Source organism: Rana temporaria, chromosome 2, assembly GCF_905171775.1.
Source record: "Rana temporaria chromosome 2, aRanTem1.1, whole genome shotgun sequence".
Taxonomy (NCBI): Eukaryota; Metazoa; Chordata; class Amphibia; order Anura; family Ranidae; genus Rana; species Rana temporaria.
The window spans coordinates 358,937,816-358,957,900 of NC_053490.1; the positions used below are offsets into that span (position 1 = coordinate 358,937,816).

The window sequence follows — 20,085 nt, forward strand, 5'->3', positions numbered from 1 at the left end:
AGGTTGGGAGGGACACCGGGGACAATGGTAGCTGGTATCTTTTCGAAATCCTTTTTTGCTGCACACGCGACATCTTTTTTGCCGTCTTCGGCCTTCTTCGGATGGTGGGATGTTGTACGGGTAGTGGCGTCCATGAGGTCGGCTAACGACATCAGAGCAAAGGGTTTCTGAGGGGGGTCTTTGTGGATAGATGAGGGCCGTGACTACTTTTTCTGTGAAGTGTAGGAAGGGGGCAGGGTTTTCAGTGGATTTGGAGTAGACTACGTAAGAATTATAAATAGCCAAATGGATAAGATAAATTGCTACCTTCTTGTACCAGAATCGGGACCTCCTTATAGATAAATAGGGCTGAATCATTTGGTCATTGAAATCCACCCCCCCCCCCCCATGTACAGATTATAATCTTGGACATGTCGGCTTTTCAATGGGACCTCGTCTTCGTTGAACAACAACAGCAGTGTCATTATGAATGGTGGACAGCATGTGCATGTCTCTGCTATCCTTCCACCTCAAGGCCAGCACTTTGTTGTACCTCACTGTTGCTCTTTGCCCCCTTCGCAGCTTTTTGCTTACAATGGATTGTGGGAAGCCCTTCCTATTTTTTCTGGAGGTTCCGCAGGCCAGGGTTTTTTCAATATACAAGTGTCGGAAAAGGGGCAGGCTCGTATAAAAGTTATCCAGGTAAATATGATATCCTTTTCTCAGGAGTGGGTAAGCCAGGTCCCATACGATTTTTCCAGCTGTGCCTATGTAGGCCGGGCACTCAGGGGGCTGGAGCTGGGAATCTTTTCCTTCATATATGCGGAATGCATACAAATATCCCGTGACTCTCTCACACAGTTTGTAAAACTTGACTCCATATTTAGCCTTTTTACTAGGAATGTATTGTTTTATTCCTAGACGGCCACAAAAGGGTACCAGGGACTCATCCACACATATGTGTTTCTCGGGGACATAGAGTTCTGCAAATTGATGGGAAAGGATATTTATCAGGGGGCGAATCTTATACAATTTATCGGAATCTGGATGATTACGGGGAGGGCACAGGGTATTGTCATTGATATGAAAGAATCTCATAATCATCTCGTATCGGGACCTGGGCATTGTGGCAGATTACATGGGCTGGTGGTAGATGGGTTTGGTGGACCAATAGGAATGTCCTTGAATTTTTTTGTTAAGCCCCATGTTTATGGTGAGGCCAATAAACAATTTGAACTCCTCCAAATTTACATCTCTCCACTCAAATGGACGGGCATAAGAAGATTGGGGGTTGTTGGCAATAAACTGCTGGGCATACAAATTTGTCTGATCGACAATGAACTGCAGAAAAGTGTCGGGCAAAAAAAGATGAAGGAAATCAATTTCTAAAAAATTTTGGGTGTTGGCCTGCACACCTGGCTGTGCTGTGAAAGGGGGAATAATTGTTGATCCAGATCCGGAAGGCAGCCATGTTGGATTGGCAAGAACATCTGGCATAAATGTAGTGGCCCTGGCTCCTGGGGGGACGTGACACTCCAGTAGTTGGGGGGGGTTGAATTTCTTGTGCTGGTACTTAGATGTGATATGGCAGCACTGGTACTGGGCCTGGGCATTTGTTCGTGAGGGGTTTTGCTGGCGGCATTGCTGGTACTGGACCTTTGTTCCCGGGGCCTATTGCTGGCGGCAGCGCTGGTACTGGGCCTATTGCTGGCGGCAGCGCTGGTACTGGGCCTATTGCTGGCGGCAGCGCTGGTACTGGGCCTTTTGCTGGTGGCAGAGCTGGTACTGGGCCTATTGCTGGTGGCAGAGCTGGTACTGGGCCTATTGCTGGTGGCAGAGCTGGTACTGGGCCTAGGAATATATTCCTGGTTGCTGGCGGCTGCCTGGTTTTCAGAGGGCCGTGCCCTTTTAGGGGGGACCCATTCTTCATCTGAATCGTTGCTGTATTCAATCGGTTCAAATGACGAATTTGATTCGGAATCAGAAATGGAATCTGATGAGAGCTCCCCGGTGCTCTCATCGGTCATTGAGAGGATCTGGAACGCCTGCTCACCAGTATACAATCTTTTGGACATTTTGGCGGGTAGCTGTATACGATGGGTGACAGATGGGTGGCAGGTGACGGTCACTGATGGGTGGCAGGTGATGTTCACTGATGGGTGATGGTGTGATGGGAGATGGTCACTGATGGGTGACAGACGATAGTCACTGATGGGTGACAGGCCACGGACGGTGACGGGTGATGGTCACAGATGGGTGACAGGCGATGGTCACTGATGGGTGACAGGCCACAGACGGTGACGGCGATGGTCACAGATGGGTGACAGGGATGGTCACTGATGGGTGACGGGTGATGATCACTGATGGGTGCACCGCTGATGGTCACTGATGGGTGACGGGTGATGGGTGATAGGTGCACCGCTGATGGTCACAGATGGGTGACAGGGCAGGTCACTGATGGGTGACGGGTGACAGGACAGGTCACTGATGGGTGACGGGTGACAGGACAGGTCACTGATGGGTGACGGGTGACAGGACGGGTCACTGATGGGTGACGGGTGACAGGACGGGTCACTGATGGGTGACAGGGCAGGTCACTGATGGGTGACGGGTGACAGGGCAGGTCACTGATGGGTGACGGGTGACAGGGCAGGTCACTGATGGTTGATGGTTGCACCGCTGATGGCAGTCTCTTTGTGACAGGTGCACTTTATGGGTGACTGTTGGGTGACTGGTGACAATTGGGGGGGGGGGGGGGAAGGGACAGGTGTGGTGTTTATGCAGACACTACAGAAACACAGAACTGTAACTCACTGATTGTAGCTCTTCTCTCCTCACACTGGAAACGATGTGTGAGGAGAATAGAGCTGGCAACAGTGTTACAGTTTTGTGTTTACACTTGGTGATCAGGCTGTGAATGGATCACAGCTGATCACGTGGTACACAGCCCTGACCAATGGCTGTGTACCATTGTCGGTGACGAGCAGTGTTCCCGGGAACACGCTGCCACCGACGGGCACTCGCGGCGCACTCGCGATTGCGCGCGCCGTACACAATGGATGTTGCTATGTTGTGATCAGCCGTGACTTCATCACGGCTGATCACGTGGTTAACAATGCATCCGCGCCGCTGTTCACCCCTGCCGGTGACGAGCGGTGTCTCGGTGACACGCCGCCACTGACAGCACAGGGATGCGTGCACGCGATCGCGCGCATTCCCTATTTAAATGACAGGACGTCAAATGACGTCCTGTCAGAACAATGGAGTCCTCTGCCCGCCGTCATTTGACGGCGGGCGGTGGACAAGTGGTTAAATGGATGCAGGACTAGAAGAACTTCTAGTTTTAGTTCTAGTTGTACCTCAAAGGCCTAGTACACACGAGAGGATTTATCCTCTGGCGGATTTTGATCTCATGGTTGTACTAACCATGAGATCAAAATCCCGCGGAATTCATCGTTGCCACGATGATGACGCGGCGACGTGCGCGACGCTGTCATATAAGGACTTCCACGCATGCGTCGAATCATTACGACGCATGCGGGGGATGGATTCGGACGGATTGATCCGGTGAGTCTGTACAGACCAGCGGATCAATCCGTTGGAATGGATTCCAGCGGATCGATTTCTTAGCATGTTAAGAGATCTTGATCCGCTGGAAATCCATCCCCGGGGGAAAAAATCAGCGGAAAAATATCCGCTGGATTGTACACACCAGGGGATCTATCCGCTGAAACCGGTCCGCGGATCAATTTCAGCGGATCGATCCTCTCGTGTGTACGGGGCCAAAGAATTACACCATCGAGCCTTTCATTACCTGTTCCACAGTGGGAGTGGTTTATATGCTCCAATGTCTATGTGGCCTTCAGTACTTGAGCAGGACCAAGTGCCCACTGCAAGTGCATTTAAATGAGCATATAAACAACATAAGGACAGGCTTCACAAAGCACTCCGTATCAAAATACTATCTTGCAGTACATAATAAGGATCCCACCAACACAGTGTTTTTAGGCATAGATAAGTATAGCCCCCATTGGAGGTGAGTTCCCTTGTTAAAAGTATTTCTAAATTAGAAATGGCGTGGGTGCATAAGCTTAAATGCTACACACCTTTCGGTCTGAATATTGATGTAGCCGTCAATTGCTTTATTGACAATTCTTAGAGACAATATTTTCTATTTTTTCTACTTTGAATTGTTTAATAACAATGTTTGTTCCTGGTTTGATATATGTGTTTATTTTTCATTTTATTTCCTATTTATTTTTTACTTTTGGGGATTCGGCTAGACCTCCTGGCATCTAATGCTCAGAGAGTCTTTCTCTTCCAGATTTTTTAGATTTGTGTTGGCTTATATAGGTCATCAACATGTTGTAAACTCGGTGTGAGTCCCAAGTGGCCGAGTATTCATTAAACTTTGAGAGAGTTTTTGTATACTGGATGAGCTTTCAAAATAGATGTGTATGTGTGTGTTTTGGCATTCACACATGCCATTTGGGTTCAAATGAAGTTCATATGTAATTTTTCCCATGTGTCTAATATATGAGGATCATGTTGAATATTGTGATTTTCTCATAATTGATATTACATTTTTTTTTTTGGCCAATTCCCATTGGATGCTCATGTGAGATCCCTTGTGTATCGATATATTTATGTTTGCATATGATACTGACAGGTTATAGTGCTATGCAAATAACTACTTTATATCTGTATGGGTCTTAATGAATGACCCATATTAGATCTTTTTGCAATTTACATATGTTTATATGTCACCACGTTGTGCGCCAGTCCCGGAAGATATGGGCTGCTGAATTAAAGAGCCGGCTGGCTCGATTGTATTTTATATGCCTTGTCTCACTTCTTCAATGTAAGTGTGCATTTTTATGTTACTTATTACATTTTTAAGGGTTTTACGCTACGCTAGTCCCTTCCTTTTTTTTACATGGTGCATCCTGGATTGCTACGTTGTTTGAGACCTCTTCTATGCAAAATTGAACTACACTGAGGGATTTTTGCTACCGATAGAGACCCCAGGCTGGGATATCAACCATATGCACATATTGATCTCTTATAATTAGAGATCACGTCCATCTGGTAAGCGGCAGTGTTATTGTTTGGTGGAGGCACTATCCTGTCAGCACTTTTTTCTGGACTATTGGATTTGTTGAACACTGGGGAAATTTAAGTTTATATGTACACTCTGCATTAATTTTTATTATTTTCAATTTTTTTTACCTTTGACGCTTTGTTAATGGTATTCCTACGGGTTTTTCTTTGGTTTGTTCACACGGACTGCTTCTACCTAATTTAGGAATTAACCCCTTGTTGTTATCCTATTGATGTCTCACAGACCTATTTACAGATATAGGGGCAGTTCCACAAAGATATTACGCCGGCGTATCTATTGATACGCCGCGTAATTTCAAATTTTGCGCGTCGTATCTTTGTTTTGTATCCGCAAAACAAGATACAACGGCATTTCGGCTAGATCCGGCAGGTGTACGTCTTAGTACGCCGTCGGATCTAAGCTGAAAATTTTCAGCGGCCGTTAGGTGGTGTTTCCGTCGAATTCCGCGTTTGAGTATGCAAATTAGCTAGTTACGGCGATCCACGAACGTACGTCCGGCCGGCGCATTTTTTTTACGTCATTTGTGTTCGGCTTTTTCCGGCGTATAGTTAAAGCTGCTGTTATGAAGCGTACTCAATGTTAAGTATGGCTGGCGTTCCCGCGTACAATTTTGAATTTTCTACGTCGTTTGCGCAAGTCGTTCGCGAATAGGGATTTGCATAGAATGACGTCACCGTTGTGAGCATTGGCTTATTCCAGGTTAATTTCGAGCATGCGCACTGGGTTACCCCCCAAGGGCGGCGCATGCGCAGTTAAAAAAAAACGTTGTTTACGTCAGGTCACGACGTATTAACATAAAACACGCCCCATTACATCCACTTGAATTCCGCGCCATTACGCCGCCAAAGATACACTACACTGCCGTAACTTACGGCATTAATTCTTTGAGGATTCCAAAAAAAGAATAAAGTTACGGCGGCGTAGTGTATCTTAGATATGCTGCGCCCGGCGCAAAGGTACGTGGATCTGCCCCATCATTTTTTTTACTCAGTTGGTGTTTCATAATTGTAATTGATATTTATCTAGCACTTCATTATCACTAGTGCTATGATGGGTGCCAAGATGTCGGTACATTCTTTTAAAAGTTTTGTGGGAATAATGTCGTTTGGCGATGTGCTGTCTCGGAGGCTTCTGATGATAATTTTGGTGGTGTCGATAGTGATTGGAACCAGAGTAAATCTCGGTGATTGTAGAATATTTGTATGGTTTTTGTCTTCTTGCTCTGGCTTGCTATGTTCTGCTGAATTATTTCACGAATGTTTGTGATTTTGTCAATGAAAATAATAATAATAATAGATAGCTCATTGCAGAATTCTTGTGTTTCATTTGCTGGAGGCTCTAAACAGGTGGGGTTCATTGTCTGAGGGACTAGTTTGAGAGTTCACGGGGGCGGTTTAAGGCTTTTGAGATAGTTTTGGAGAAGTGTTCTTTTTTTGCTATGAAGATAGGTTTGTGGTATTTTGTGGTGAGTAATTTATAGTTTGTGTGGTTTTCCGTTGTTGAATCCCTTCTCCAGGCTCCTTCGGCTCTTCTGCGTTCTTGTTTCATTAATGTAAGAGAGTCATTGAACCAGCCCTGTGGAGACATGGACCCAAATCTGAAGCAAAACCATTCCAATGGTCCCCCTGGCGCACACTTCTCAAAGAATAGAGCCCTCTCAAAAGCCAGGGCCCAAAGTCCGTAGGCAAGTGCAGTCCACTCCATGTATCCAGGGTCTTCCTGCTTGATCCTATCTCACCTCCAATATATGCTTCCAACTTCCATGATTATATTATTTTTATTATTATTATTATTATTATTATTATTATTATACAGCATTTATATAGCGCCAACAGTTTGCGCAGCGCTTTACAACATCAGGGAAGACAGTACAGTTACAATACAATTCAATACAGGAAGGATCAGAGGGCCCTGCTCGGTAGAGCTTCCAGTCTATACAGTCTATATCTGCCTGAAAACATGCTTCTGTCATTCCTAATATTTTCTATCTCCAGTATATGTCTTCATTAGCTCACAATTCCCTCAAACCTAATGGGCCAGATTCACAAAGAGATACGACGGTGTATCTACAGATACACCATCGTATCTCTGACGTAAACTGGTCCTATCTATGCGCCTGATTCATAGAATCAGTTACGCATAGATAGGGCTAGATCCGACAGTGTTACACTGTGTTACACTGTCGGATCTTTTTTTAAATGTAAAAATGGCGCCGGGGGCGTTCCCGCTGATTTACGATAAATAATATGTAAATCAGCGAGATACGCAAATTCACGAACGTACGCGGACCCGTCGCAGTGTTCTTACGTCGTTTCCGTAGCGGTTTTCCGTCGTATACTTACCCCTTCTTTTATCAGGCGCAGCCAATGTTAAGTATAGCCGGCGTTCCCGCGTCGAATTTGAATTTTCCTACGTCGTTTGCGTACGCCGATTCACGAACACGCGCGTCGCAAGTCCCGCTCACGTCGCAACCACTGACGTCCTAGTGACGTCAGTGGGAGCAATGCACGCCGGGAAATTCCACGGACGACGCATGCGCATTTAAATCGGCGCGGGAACGCGCCTGATTTAAATATGACACTCCCCTAGCCGCGGAATTTGAATTCCGCTGGGGAATTTAGGATCCGCCGTTGCAAGTTTGGAGGTAAGTGGTTTGTGAATTAGCCACTTGCCTCCTAAACTTGCGGGAGCGGATCTTAATTCACATAGATCGAGCGGATCTATAGATCCGCTGAGCTACGTGAATCTGGCCCAAAATCTCTAATATCCCCAATCTCTGCAGAGTCCAGCTACTATTTTTCCAGTACTGATTGGAAACTGATTATCAAGCAGTATTATTATTATTATTATTATTATTATTATTATTATTATTATTATTATTATTATTTATAATAATAAGCAGTATTGTTATTAATATTATTTTTATTCCACAAAGAATATATTGAAAATATTGAAATTAGAGTGGATACAATGATGGATGGATGAAGAAAGCTGTACTTGTTTTCTAGTTATACTGTACAGTGGAACCTTGGTTTAAGAGTAACGTGGTTAACGAGCGTTTTGATTTGCAATCATCTTTCTTTTTAAATTCTGACTCGGTTTGCAAGTGTTGACTCACAAGACGAGCCAAATTCAACATAATAGGGCCTGCAGTACTGCATTTGGCCCGAGATGCAGGGGTTCCAGTGCTGAGCAGAGCCGAACAGCGACAGTCGCAGATGATCAGCAATGCTCAGAAAGACACGGAAATACTCAGTTTCTAAGCCTTTCCGACGTTTGCAGAGGTCAGCCGATGTGTGCTCGGGCCTTTCTGCCCGTTTCCGAGGCTCTCTAGTGCCCCCCCACCTCTGGCCGCATGCGGTATTCTATCTCATTGAAGTCAATGCGGAAAAAAAATGTTTTCTTTCCACATACTTTATTGGAGAAACTTGCTTTGATATGCGAGTTCTTTGGATTACGAGCATTCTCCTGGAACAGATTATGCTCGTAATCCGAGGTTCAACTGTAGTTCCTGACAATGAGCAACTTTTTAGTCTGTGTTTATTTCTGTACATGAAAATACGAGAGAGGCATCTAGAAAGATATGTTTGTTGGGCTCTAATTAACATTCATATAATATTAATACTGCAACTAGTAACTGTTTTTCTGTTTTATGCAGCGAAACACAACAGGTACCGACCAAGTGAATCTACCACCTATGTTTCCAATGGTGAAGCTTTCTTTATTCAGTATGGGACTGGCAACTTAACAGGCATACTAGGAATCGATCAAGTTACTGTAAGTGTAATCCATAACGAATACTGTGAGAAACAAAAAGTGACATATTCCTTGAGAAATACCCATTACAGTTTAGAAAAAATCCTGACCAGTTCTTTGAAAATTCTGGATACACTATTTACACAGTTACATAGTAGGTGAGGTTGAAAAGAGACACAAGTCCAACCTATGTGTCAGTATTACATTCTACTGTTTCTTGAAATGTCCACAAAATAACCTCTAATGTTGAAAAGAACTAGTGAAAAAAAAAAAAAGAAAACAAATGCCAATCACTGTATTGTGAACTGTAATAGTTTACCTTCTTAAAGCAAATCTGCCACAAACCTGAACAGTTCAAATAAGCATATGATGAAAAATACTTTTTTTTTATGTTTTTCTAGGAGCACAATGTGACGGTCACGGGACGCCGGCGTCTCTAATTGCGCCATTTTATAAACTGGCATGCCTGTAAATATTGCCATTAGGCACCAAAACACTGTAAACAGTGCGCAGGCGCGAGAATGAGCGGTGAATGCTGGGAGATCAGCATTCACCGCTTCCAGGAAGTGATTGCTTGTGGGCTTCACAATGCCCGCAAGCAAAATGGAAAGTCCCTCGGACGGATTTTATAAATCCTTCTTTGCAGAGAAAACGTATAGCGGATATGTGCAGCGACCAAAGTAGTGAGTATACCTTTGCATTGTTATACCCCAGTGAATGCTGAAAAAAAAGAAAAAGTTTTCCGCGGAACCCCCGCTTTACGCAGCCAAAAGAGACATGACCTCTGAGTTTCCTAGCCTGGCTGTTGCCTAAACTACAATACACATTATCACAGGACTCCTTCATACAATACAGGGTCAATTAGCACAAGCCACAAGTAAAAGAACCATAGAAGTTAGCCTGGACTCATTTACATTACAACAGGCAGACAGGTGGCTGGAGATGACGACATCAGCACCTCCTAATCAGTCAGTCTTTACATGTATCCTGGAATGCCCATATTAGGAGTTACTTCCTGTGCATAGACCTCACAGCACTCAGAGGATAGCATCTTCATATTTCTTGAGAGATATTGTTAATGAATATTACTGTACCATTTGAAGTAGTCCAATATATATTTTCTCAGTCACCAGTGGCGGCCCGTCCATAGGGGGCGCATGGGCGCCGCCCCCCCTCTCCCCAAAGCCAGTAAAAAAAAAAAAAAAAAAAAAATGAAAAAAAAAATTTTTTTTTGGGCCCTTTAAGAAAAAAAAAAGGTCCTTTAAGACGGTGCATGTTCAGGGTGAGCGCCGGTCAAAGACTCAGTGCACTGCTATAGCATCATTGAAGCGTCATGCCAATGCAGCAGGCAAGACGCTTCATTTGCAGTTTTTTTTTAAGCTCTGTGGCTATGTGCTGTGCGCCATGAGCCAATCACTCTCCAGTGTCTCCACTCTCCTCTCTAATTGGGTCCTGCTGCTTCCTCACTGCAGAAGGAAATGGGCGGTGCTTTCCCCAGGGCAGTGTTACTTTCGCTTTTGACTCCAGGAGGACTCTAAGGTAAGAAACTTTATTAAAAACACTTTATTTGTCTCATTGTCTGTCCTGTCCAGTGTCCCTGTCCACCCCATCATCTCCAGCACCTTATGCTGTATGCTCAGCCTGTACTGTGATCGGACTGAGAGAGGACAGGAGGGAGGGGGGAGGGTGCCGTGCTTCACATCTCCTGTCTGTGTGTGAGGGCTTAGAGTGCCTGCGTCCTGCAGCTGTGCTTTACAAATCTCTTATCTCTGTCTGCCTATCTAATCTATCTGACTGTCCCCCGCTCTCTCTCTCTCTCTCTCTCTCTCTCTGTCTGTCTGTCTGTCTGTCTATCTGTTTAATTATCTATCTATCTCTCTATCTATCTATAGCCATATCTCTCTATCTATAGCTCTATCTATCTATCTATCTATCTATCTATCTATCTATCTATCTATCTATCTATCTCTCTATCTCTCTATCTATCTATCTATCTATCTATAGCTCTATCTATAGCTCTATCTATCTATCTCTCGATCTATAGATCTATCTATCTATCTCTCTCTATCTATCTATCTCTCTATCTATAGCTCTATGTCTCTATCTATCTATGTCTCTATCTATCTATCTATGTCTCTATCTATCTATCTATAGCTCTATCTATCTCTCTCTCTCTATAGATCTATCTCTCTCTCTCTCTATAGATCTATCTCTCTCTCTCTCTCTCTCTCTCTCTCTATCTATCTATGTCTCTATCTATCTATGTCTCTATCTATCTATGTCTCTATCTATATATGTCTCTATCTATCTATGTCTCTATCTATCTATGTCTCTATCTATCTATGTCTCTATCTATCTATGTCTCTATCTATCTATCTATCTATCTATCTATCTATCTATCTATTAGCTACCTCTGTCTAATTATCTATCTATTTATCTATCTAATTATCTGTCTGTCTATCTATATCTATCTGTCTGTTTAATTATCTATCTATCTATCTATCTATCTATCTATCTATCTATCTATCTATCTATCTATCTATCTATCTATCGCTCTCCCTCTGTCTCTCTCTATCTGTTTAATTGTCTATCTATCTATCTATCTATCTATCTATCTATCTATCTATCTATCTATCTATCTATCTATCTATCTATCTATCTATCTATCTATCTATCTATCGCTCTCTATCTAATTATCTATCTATATCTGTCTGTCTGATTATCTATCTATCTATCTATCTATCTATCTATCTATCTATCTATCTATCTATCTATCTATCTATCTAATTATCTATATCTATATGTCTGTCTAATTATCTATCTATCTAATTATATATAGCTCTATCTCTCTCCCCCTCCCTCCATCTATCTATCTGTTTAATTATCTATAGCTCTATCTAGCTATGTCTCTCTATCTATCTATCTGTCTATCTAATTATCTATCTAATTATATATAGCTCTATCTCTCGCTCCCTCCCCCTCCCTCTATCTATCTATCTATCTATCTATCTATAGCTATCTGCCTAATTATCTATTTATCTATCTAATTATCTATCTATCTATCTATCTATCTATCTATCTATCTATCTATCTATCTATTTGTTTTATTATCTGTCTGTCTATCTATCTATCTGTCTCTCTGTCTGTCTGCAGGTCCCATTGTCTGCGAGTGGCGGGGGGGGGGGGGGGTTGCCGGGGGTTTTGTTTGCGCCCCCCCAAAAAAATAGAGCACCAGCCGCCACTGTCAGTCACCCTATGCCCCTAATGGACATAGGGTGATTTAGACATAAGAGGTGCATGGGGAGCTGAAGCAAGGGTTTCTCATACTTTCCAAGAGATTCTGGGTTCCACGTGCCCTCCCGTTACAATACCTTTTTCAAGGATAAAGGTTGACCTTGCTCAGTTTACTAAAGGCATGTAGGCAGGTGCAGTCTATTTTCTCCACTGCAGGTGGCACTCAACCACAGCAACATTGCAGGGGGAGGAGAAGTGTCAGGAAGGACAAGTCTGCAACCAAGATGGCAGCTGCAGAAGAATGCCTGTTCTTCACATTATCTATGAAGAAAGCTACACGGCGCATGCACATGTATGTGAATGGTTGTGCGAAGACGCACGTGTGCGCATGCTGTGGCAGCTCTTGGTGTCAAATGGACTATTTAAATGAGGCAAACACCCAGGATCGATGCTGTTCCTGGTCATCTTCCTAGTTGGAGATTCTCCACAGTATCATTTGGAAGTTCCCAACCAGCTCCTTCTTTAACAATCCTGCCAGGCACTTGTGCCATTCTGCACTCCCGAGCCTTCTGTCTGCTCTATCAGAAGTACTCGAGTCAGAGGTTTAAAAGAGGCCTTCCTCTGCATATCGGGCTCTATTACCAGGTAGGAGACAGGAAGTCAAGATGAATATTTTTCTATAGTTTACAGTTTACTGGGGAGGCTATCAGATTGGATGCTGCTGCCTATGTGACTCTAGCAGCCATCTTGGTTCAGACATAGCCTATTTAAAGCCCTGGCTTCCAGGCTTGGTGCGCATTTCACATGTGGGTAGTGTATGGACCGGTCACCTGTCTGACAGGGACAGCAGTTTGCGGCATGAAGAGGTTCCAGATAATTAGGAAAAGGATAGGGACTTGCCATCTTTCTGGAGACCTCCCCATTTGGGCTCGGCCACATTCCGTCCCTCAAGACAGATACTGTGGACAAATCTGAGACCTGTTCTTCTACACATTGCTGTTATATGCCGTGAGTGTTCCCAATCAAGTGCCTTCTGGCAGGTTTGTTGTGAATTACTGGATTCTGCATTAATACAGGTCCCTTTTCACCTGCCATCAGACTCTGTGTGCGTTTACTGCCGCCACAACATGCAACTATTTGTAAGTCCTTTTGAAAGGGTGAGTCTATGCAGAAGGCGGAGAACATGGTGAGATCCGTTGACTACTGATCCTATTTGTGCGTCCATAGTCATGTCTGAGTCAAAAATGACTCAGACTGATCTTAAGAAGGACATCCATGGCCTTGGGGAACGCTTTGACCTGATAGAGACTAAAATTGATCACACCATTAAAAAAGTCAATCAGAATGCCAATATGATTACAGATCTTCAGGAACGGTTGGAGGAGGCCTACACAAAAATAGAAGACTTGGAGAACCGTTCAAGGAGATACAATGTGCTTCTGCGTGGCCTGCCTGAAACTCATACTGATTTGGAAAGCGCCATGAGGGACATCATGCGTGAATTGATACCAGATATAAGTCCGCACCAGATGGAAATTGACCGTATTCATCGCGCACTGGCGGCCCCTAGGTCTGATGGTCTCCCAGGTGACGTGATTGTAAAACCACATTACTATCGCATCAAGGAAAGACTGATGATAGCAGCCAGGAATCGACGGGATCTGAAGCTTTACGGATCACCTATTCAGCTGTTTACCAACCTTGCACCCTCAACTGTGCAAAAACGCAGAAGTTTGCGCCCCCTGCTGCAACAGCTTGTGGACAAGCAGATTAAGTATCGCTGGTCTTTCCCATTCAGACTTTCTTTCACTTTCAAAGGGAGGTCTCACTCGTTCACCACATTCCAAGCGGGAGAAGATCTTCTACTCAACCTGGGGATCATCGTTCGTGATTCACCGGCCCTGTCCCCCCAGCATCCAGATGGCCGTCATCGCCCTATCTCACCGCTCTGGCAAGAGGCCAACCGCTCCCGAGCTAGTGGATCCCGCCGGAACACCTGACCTGTTCAGACCCTGCTGATTCCCCCGTGTAATTCAATAGTGGAGTACTGGCTTATTCAGCTCTTCTTCAACATGTGCCAAGTACTTTGTTTTTTCTTCACCTTTCGTCAGATTTTATTTTTTTATTTTTTTTATATACCTTAATTTTTTATTGTTATTCTAAGCTCCAGTTAGTCGAACTATATGAGCTACTTAGATGTTTTGGTCGGGGTGGTTACCCATACCACCCGCCTGCGAGACTACACACCCTCCTTTGAGGATGGTACCCTCGCGTTCTATTGACCGGATCTTGATACCGGTTGGGGTAGTCCCCAGTGCCTTAATTGTTCTGGTTACTACTGACCTTAGGGTTTGTTTGTTGAGCCTTAGGCTTAATAATGTTTCTCTTACTCTATCTTCCTTCTTCTCAATAATTTATCTTTTTCTTACCTTTTCCCCCTCCCTTCCCACTGGTCTCGGTCCTCCACCCTGGTCTACGTACCTGGTCCATGAGGTCTGGAGGAAATCGGAGCCTGTCTCGATGGACGTGATCGTCTCACAGACTGTACAAGGTAAGAGTGCTCTGCCCTACCACGATGACTACATCTCATTCCACTGATTACACTATCTTGAGCCACAATGTCCACAGGTTTAACTCCCCAGTCAAAAGGACAAAAGCCTTCCAGTTTTATTACAGACAAAAGGCTGATGTACTTCTACTGCAGGAGACCCATTTAAAAGACTTCTGCACCCCGCTATCTCAGCGCTAGGTACCTGCATTTTTACTTGGCAGGAGGTGCTGAAAAGAAGGGTGGAGTGGCTGTCTGCTTTTCTAAGCGGATTCCGTTCACACCCATCACAATCGTTAAAGATAAGGGGGGCAGGTATATCATGACCGTGGGTCGCCTTCACGACCAGGAAGTCTCCTTTATTTCATACTATGCCCCAAATACCGGTCAGACAGAATTCTTCAGTAAGATGTTTCAGATATTGCTACCTAAAGCGCAAGGACAGGTGATACTGGGGGGAGACAGCAACATCTCTCTAGACAGCATCATGGATAAATCTAACCCTTCCAGGCCGACGCTTAAAAGACCGCCGACCTGCAGTGGTAAAGTGGCCCGCCTACTCCATGCGCAGGGGTTGATAGATACATGGCGGGAGGTCAATCCAATGGTTACAGATTACACGTATTACTCTCAAGCTCACCGTACCTACTCTAGGATAGATCACCTCTTAACACGCACTTCTCTACTCCCCTACATACTGACAGTTAAGATTCTAAATACCCCCTGGTCGGATCATTCGCCGATCAAAATGTCCATCACTGGCCTCTGGTCTAAGGCTCAGCCTTCACCCTGGACACTCAATGTCAGTTTACTAAAGGACCCCGTAATATGCGCAGAAATAGAGCAGGAAATTAAAAGCTACTTTGAAACTAATAAATCTTCAGTTGAATCACCAGCGATATTGTGGGCAGCGCATAAGGCTACTGTTCGTGGCAAGTTGATACAAACAGCAGCCAGGGGAAACAAGTTCGGGGTTAGGAAATTAAGCGTTTGGAGACCACTTTAGAAGAATTAATGGACAGACAAGCCAGTCACCCCAAGATAGATCTGAGACAAGCAATAGACGAAGCCAGACTTGCATTAAACCTTAGTTTAACCACGAGTGCTGAGAAATATATAAGCTGGTCTAAACACAAATTTTATACTATGGGGGATAAACCGACTACTCTGCTGGCTAGAAAATTAATTCCTCGGCCATACTCACCAGCGTTACCCAAATTACGTCTGTCGACGGGTGCATTCACCCAGAATCCTGATAGGATAGTGAGGGAATTCTATAAATACTATGCCAGGCTATACAGTAAACCGACTGGACCTGACTCCAAAATTGAAGACTTCTTTAGGGACATTCAACTGCCCAAATTATCCCAAGACCACGCTGATCTGATGGACGAGGCGGTCACTGAATCTGAAGTCGGCTGGGCGATAAAGTCACTGCACCCCAATAAGGCCCCGGGACCTGACGGCTTTCCGGGGTTTTATTACAGGAAATACCAGGAGGTGCTTACCCCTTACCTTTGCTCATATTATAATGCCCTGAGACAGAATAATAAGCTCCCTGACAATGAAAATACAGCTTATATTAACGTGATCCCAAAACCGGGAAAGGACCATGGCAACTGCGCCAACTACCGTCCGATTTCATTAATTAATGTGGATCTTAAGATACTAACAAAAATCTTAGCGCAGAGACTGAATACCTTCCTTTCGCGATACATACATCCCATTTAGGCGGGCTTTGTGCCCAACAGACAAGCTTCAGATCAGACACGTAGTCTGATCGATCTAATATCGGTGGTCCAATCTAACTGGGACGGCGGTGGGGTGAGGGGGGGATGTTGCTCTCATTGGATATCCAGAAGGCGTTCGATTCTGTCTCCTGGGACTTTTTGTTTGACGTCTTGACTCGTTATGGTTTTGGTCAGCGCTTTTTGGGCCTACTGAGGGCGCTATATGATGTTCCGAACGCTATTCTGATGATTAGGGGATATTCCTCTCAACCCTTTGCGATTAGAAGGGGAACTAGGCAGGGGTGCCCACTGTCTCCGCTATTATTTGCTCTTGCAATAGAGCCACTAGCGTCAAGGGGATTGTTTGCGGGGGTTATGAGCATAAATGTTTACTTTTTGCTGATGACCTGCTTATGACAATGACTGCACCGATTACTTCCCTGCCCAACCTCTTCGGCATCTTACAGCCGTTCTCAGTGATCTCAGGGTTGAAAATTAACCATAGCAAGTCCAGGGCTCTGAATCTATCGCTGCCCGAACGTACTCGGACAGCGCTGGAACAGTCCTTCAGCTTTGGTTGGGAACCGGTAGCCCTTCCTTATTTAGGAGTCCACATGACCTCATCTTATGGGACATTGTATAAGGCCAACTACCCAGCTCTTTTTAGAAGGTTGACTGAGGACATGGCTAAGTGGCAGATACACCCTCCATCGTGGTTCGGCAGACTCCACTCTGTTAAAATGAATGTACTACCTAGGCTATTATACCTGTTTCGTACACTACCGGTAGCATTGAACCACTCTGATCTTAAAAATTTTCAAAGGACACTGCTAAAGTATATGTGGGGGAACAAGAGACCCAGGGTTAATAGGAGCACTTTATATACACCAAAATGCAGAGGTGGACTAGGTCTACCCGACTTGCAGAAATATTACTACGCTGCACAACTGGCACAACTTGCCAGATTCCACTCGCAGAAGGCCCCAGCTATTTGGATGACTATGAAGGCATACTCCTGTCGCCCCAGGCCTGTGTCCCACATACTATGGCTTACGCCTAAAGAGAGGCCACTAATATTGTGCCCTTCTCTGTCCTTCTCGATGGACATTTGAGACAGGGTTTCCCCGCACCCAACACCTAAAATCGCCCCATTCTCCCTTGGCTCCACTGTTGGAGAATAGAACATTTGTCCCGGGTCTTGTTCCCCTTGCATTTGAGTGGTGGACCAACAAGGGTCTGCTGCATATAGCCGATTTTTATGACTGTAAGGGAATGTTGTCAGCACAGGTAATGAAGGATAAATATGGTATGCCTCTCAGAGAGAGTTATAGATATACTCAGATTGCACACTATGTACAGACCTTGGCCCATAGGAGTGACTTACAATCGCTCACACCTATGGAACAGTTATGTAGGCAGTGTGATCGGATGAAAGGTCATATATCTTCGGTTTACATGCTGTTGATGGGAGATACGAGAAAGCTAGCCTATATGACCCAATGGGAAACGGATCTGCAGATAGACCTGGACCTAGCAGAATGGCACTCCATTGCCACAATGGCCTCTCGATCTCTCATCAACACCTCCATAATAGAGGCAAACTATAAAGTCCTCCTCAGATGGTAGTGCCTACTAGGCTGGCTACTTTCGTATCAGGTGCATCACCCCTGTGCTTTAGGGGATGTGGCCAGAGAGGCACTGCCCATCATATTTGGTGGACGTGCTCAAAGGTTAAACGGTTCTGGATTAGGATCCATAACTTTCTTTACTCGCTTACGCAGGTCAATTTGAGGAAAACGGAAAAACAGGCATTACTGGGGGCCAGAGTTATGGATGTCTCAAAATCCACTAGGCAACTTATTTCCTTCATATTTATTTCTGCAAGGATAACAATAGCTAGGAACTGGAAGACTGCAGCTCTCCCATTTGACCAGTTCAAACGTAAACTTACCTGGTTGATGCTAAATGAACGGTTATCAGCACTGTCGCAAGACAAGATGGAATCCTTTAATAAAGTGTGGGACCCGTGGATTTCGTACCTCACCAATAACCCTAACAGGATCACTCCTTAGAATATCCCTAACCAGTCTTACGGGTGCAGGACCGAGACCCCCCCCACCCCTCCCTCCCTCTCTCTCTCTCAGATATTCTATCATCCTCTTCATATCTTATCTTTGTTTCTTGCCTGCTCATCTATCCCTTTTCTTACTCTTTATGCTAGTAAGTATCATTAAAATGGTTTGATGTTGGCCTTGACCGACGGGCTTGGGGTCTGCTCGGCCTGGGGGAAGGGCTCCCCTCCCCTACCCATTTAGGTGGGGGAGACCCCTAGTGTCGGAGAGGCCCCTGCGGATATGGCGTTTGTCCCGGGTGACATTAATCCCCAGAGGACACATATTTGAACCTGCTAAGTTTGTTCATTGCCGGGCCTGTCCCTGAGGTTACGCCTTATGTTATCTATTTTAGCCAATTGGGCCGCAATATTTAGTTTCTGCAGAGTTAATGTCATATTGTCAAACGAATTTTGTGAATGTAGCGCATAGTTTTGTAAACTTGAAAACTCTTTAATAAACACCATTGAAACCAAAAATGACTCAGAAGCTTTTGACTTTGGTGCTTGGGGTGATGGTTTGGCCAAGGATGGTGGGTGGTGTGCATGTAGTCCTGGAGTTTTTCTTTTGATTTGTGTGGAGAATGAGAAGTTCCGTTTTCTATCCATTAAGTTTTAGGGAGCTCTCCGTCATCCAATTATCGATCAATAAGAGGCAATTTTCTAGTGCGTGGTATTGGTCTTTTTTTCCGGTGATGCAAAGGTAGAGTTGAGTGTCATCAGCATAGGAGTGATAGAGCAGGTCCTGTTTGCTGATGATTTTGAGGAGTGGGCGGAGGTAGATGTTGAAGAGCACAGGCGACAGGGGTGATCCTTGAGGGACTCCGCATGTAATTGAGCATGCTTCCGAAGTGAAGGCTCCTAGTTTCATTGTCTGCGATCGATTGTCCCTCGGTGTGTCTCTACACTGAGAACCGAGCGATCGAACATCACAGATGGCTCGATTCCCACAGATCCCAGAGAGGAGAGATGCTGACTGTCAATCAGCAGCTCTCCTCTCTGTTCCTCCATGCTCACTGGAGCGCTGAGCTGTGGAAGGGTGGGTAGCTGTCATCTCAGTCTCTCAGCGGGTCACTGAGAGGCTGAGACAGGCATCAGTCCAGGCACCTGGCAGATCCAGACTTTATTGTCAAGATGAAGCAGTGCCTGGACTGATTCCAGTGACATCACAGGAGTGCAAAATTAATGGCACTCCTGTGACCCATAGGAGAAGCCCAGCCAAACAAGCTCAGGTTGGACTTTTTCTTTAATCCTGTGAGTATACTGACAAGAGGAGGCCAGGAATACAGAACATTTTTTGATAGTTACTGTAATTTTTCTTTCCTGGCTTCTACTCAGGTCATCATACAATCCTCCCTAGGTATTCTATCGTGAGCCAGATGGGAACATTTAGGGTTCATTTTTAATATGCTAGGAAAGGAGTGTCTTGAAGGGTCCAGGGGGCAGAGCTGAATTTATGGGTATGCTGACATGAGTGGAGGCCAGGAAAGAAAAATGATGGTAAATATCTAAACACTTTTCCATCATCTCATCACTTGTCAGATCTGAAAAGATATATGTCCATGAATGGCTATTTAAGCTAGGAAAGCTAGTGCCATGATACCAG

At 44.8% G+C, this 20,085-nt stretch overlaps 1 protein-coding gene across 4 annotated transcripts in view; it reads left to right on the plus strand.

Annotated features, from left to right (window-relative positions):
* Window positions 1-20,085, plus strand: part of CTSE (cathepsin E) — a 293,438-nt gene that overhangs the window by 185,426 nt on the left and 87,927 nt on the right. For all 4 annotated transcript variants that reach the window (XM_040337621.1, XM_040337622.1, XM_040337620.1 and 1 more), the window contains one exon: window positions 8,760-8,878. In XM_040337621.1, the coding sequence (XP_040193555.1) occupies window positions 8,760-8,878 (119 nt within the window). The remainder of the gene's footprint in view (window positions 1-8,759; window positions 8,879-20,085) is intronic.